Source organism: Pediculus humanus, genomic scaffold, assembly GCF_000006295.1.
Source record: "Pediculus humanus corporis 1103172107729 genomic scaffold, whole genome shotgun sequence".
In the NCBI taxonomy this organism is placed as follows: domain Eukaryota; kingdom Metazoa; phylum Arthropoda; class Insecta; order Psocodea; family Pediculidae; genus Pediculus; species Pediculus humanus.
Window position 1 is genome coordinate 73,302 of NW_002987332.1, and position 3,247 is coordinate 76,548.

The 3,247-nt window shown below is 22.2% G+C and overlaps 1 protein-coding gene across 1 annotated transcript in view; it reads right to left on the bottom strand.

The window, feature by feature from the left end:
- The window catches only part of Phum_PHUM319040 (carbonic anhydrase 6 precursor, putative), a gene marked incomplete at both ends in the record, with an annotated part of 3,284 nt that extends 1,256 nt beyond the window's left edge, over positions 1 to 2,028 (bottom strand). Inside the window, 5 exons of the mRNA XM_002427397.1 lie at positions 610 to 723; positions 801 to 1,055; positions 1,158 to 1,263; positions 1,342 to 1,621; positions 1,962 to 2,028. Coding sequence (XP_002427442.1) covers positions 610 to 723; positions 801 to 1,055; positions 1,158 to 1,263; positions 1,342 to 1,621; positions 1,962 to 2,028 — 822 coding nt within the window. The remainder of the gene's footprint in view (positions 1 to 609; positions 724 to 800; positions 1,056 to 1,157; positions 1,264 to 1,341; positions 1,622 to 1,961) is intronic.
- Between the last annotated feature and the right edge of the window lie 1,219 nt (positions 2,029 to 3,247).

The window sequence follows — 3,247 nt, forward strand, 5'->3', positions numbered from 1 at the left end:
GAAAAAAAAATTTTGTATTCAAGATTTGAAAATTACATCACTAGCATCAGGTATAATAATTTATAATATATTTCTCTTTATCATTTATTAATTGAGTTGTAAAAAAAAAAAGAAAAAAAAACGGTAAAATTATTAAACCCGGAAAAGTCAAATCCTAATATTTACGAAGTAATAAAAAAAAAGCTTTTTTTTTTTTTTTCTTACCTGATAAATTTAATGACGCCAATTAAACTAAACATTATTTTCATTAAATTTTTCTTACTTAAATGCATAATAAGAAATCTTAATGAAAATTTAAAAAAGATTTCAAATCATAAAAATAAATAAAAAACTTTTAATTATTAATTAATTACAATAATAATATTAAAAAGAATATACATAATATTTTTAATTGAATTCTTAATTTTTCCACTCATTTCATGTTAATGACAAGAAATAAAAATAATATTTGCGTTAGTTTTTTTTTTTTAAAAATAAATAAATCAATAAATGAAAAGAAAAAAAAAAACAAAATTAAATCGATAAAAATTTAATCGTAATAATTATGAAAGACCATAAATAAACGTAAGTTTTTTTTTTTCTCAACGAGCTACAACTATTTGAAAAAACATTCTTTTCGGAAAGGCGGTGAAAAACATTTCTACCGTTTAATTTTTGCACCGGTCTGTAATTACTTTCTATATTATTACCATCTTCGCCTTTTGTAGTTCTTAAACTTTTAAGCTAAAATTAAAATTATTATAAAAATAAAATTTAATAATAAATTACATTTTACATATTGAAAAAAGTCAAAAACTCACCGTCGAATCGGAAACGTAATAACGATTTAAAAAAATTACCCATTGAACATTTTCATGACATGGCGGAGTCGTCAACGAGCCGTTATATATTATATATGACGATACATCGTCAGGTAAAAAATCGGTTAATGCATATAAATTTTTTGATTTTGATTCTTTATCAAGTGGTACGTATTCATTTGGTTTTTCTAAATATTGTAATGAATCCGTTATGGAATTGAAAAAATTTTTAATTGGTTTTTTCGATTCCGTTCGCTGTCGAAATCAATCAATAAAAAAAAAAAAATAATAAATTTAAATTTTATTTGATCGTTAAAACAAAAAAAAAAATTATTTATATAAAATGTCGTTATTTACGTCAAAAAATACAGCCAATACAGCTAAGCCATCCGGTTCGGTTAATGCTTTTGAAAAACTATTATATTTTTTATTATAATGAACCATGTGCATTTCTAAATCCGCCCTAAACAAAAAATTTTTAACGGTTTAGTATTAAAATTATTATTATTATTATTATTTAAGGTTGAGTTTGTTGGTATACCTTTTACCATCGAATTCATGTTCGGCATCCCAATGAAAATGTAATTGTTCAAATACATATTTTCCTCCATATCCTAAATGTATAAACGGTTTTGCTGATTTGTTTTGAAGTGCTAACTGTACAGTATGCCCAGTATTTTTTATCATAAATTTTTGTTTTATTTCGTACTCATCATGGTGACATATTTCAGGTAAAAATCTTGATTGTATTTCTCCTAATTTTATATTTATCGGTGATTGTTTGTCACCGATTTTACATATTCCACCCCAACTGTCCGCATCTGATGATTTTATATATATATAAAAAAAAAAAATTATCATCATCATCATTATTTATTAATTTATTATTATTAATCCTAATCAATAGTAACTTTTTCTATATTCATTTATTATCTATGGATTTTTGGTACGTTGATGATGACGTCACAAAACACAAAAAATCACGTGACTAAAATATAAAAAAATTTTCTTTTCAAACTGCAAGGAATTAATTATCCTATGCAATTATTTGAAAATATTTTCTTTTTCTCTATTCCTATTCCAGGTATTTTATCTTAATTAATTATTATTATCACGATAATAAATTTTATTATTATTATTATTATTTTATCAATATCCAACGTAAATAAATACAATAATCGAATTGATAATAGCAATAATAATAATAATTTTTAAACGTATTTATCATTATTCAACACGTTTGCAATTTTTTTTTATTTTTTTCACACGTATTATTATTATTATTATTATTATTATTATTATTATTATGCGACAAACACGAATGAAATAATAATAATAATAATAATTTTATAAATAAATTTTGTTTAATATTAAAATAATTTAATGAATAATTAAGAAATAAATAAATAAATAAAAAATTAAAATTCTTACCACTGGGATTCGGATTTCCTTCAGCCGCATATCCTGGAAAACAAAAAAAAAAAAAATTATTATTAAAAAGTTTTCCCCCTCTTTCCCCATCTTTCTCCCCCTCCTCCCTCCAAAAAGGAAATATTCTCTCCCGAGGGAATAAACAAAAAAAATACGATGAAAATAAATATATTATTAATGGGGGGAAAGGAGGAGGTGGAAAAAAACGTTTTTATAAAAGTATCGAATTCACATCATCATCATTATCGGTGACAAGGTAAAATAATAATAATAATAATAATAATAATAATAATAATAATAATAATAAATTTCACGACGACGATATTAATCGACATATTAATATTAATAATAATATTTAATAAATTTAAATTTCAAATGCGTTTAATTGATCAGTCTGTGTTAGAAAAAATTGGCGTAAAATCAAAAAAAAAAAAAACTTATTATTGTTTAACTTAGGTTTAAGGTTTTTACGATTTAAAAAAATGTAATAATAATAATAATAATAATGATGATGATGATGATGATGATAATAATAACCCTTATAAGAAAGAAAAATAAGTACGATGTACCAAAAAATATTGCACTTTTAAAATTACGACGAGTAAAATTAATTTTATTTATAATTAAAAAAACTTTTCGCGTTAATATTTATAGCATTATTATTATTATTATTATTATTATTGAAAACTATTAATATTTACAAAAAAACATAACAATAAACTATTTATTATTATTATTACGATTTCGACATTATTTTGACTTGTTTAAAACTTTTTTTGTTTTTGTTTAAAAAAATTTTTTTCGAAAAAAAGAAAAAAAAGAAACAAAGTGTGGTGAAAAATTTTTTAGTTGACGGCCGGTTCCTCTCCCCTCTCCCCCCCTCCCCTGGAAAAACAAAATGTGGGAGTTGTTTTGATCGAATCGAACTATTTTCGATTATTATTAATTAAACTTTCTTTTTTTTCTTTGTCATAATTAAGTTAATTTCTTTTTCTTCAACGAATAATTTTTTTTGC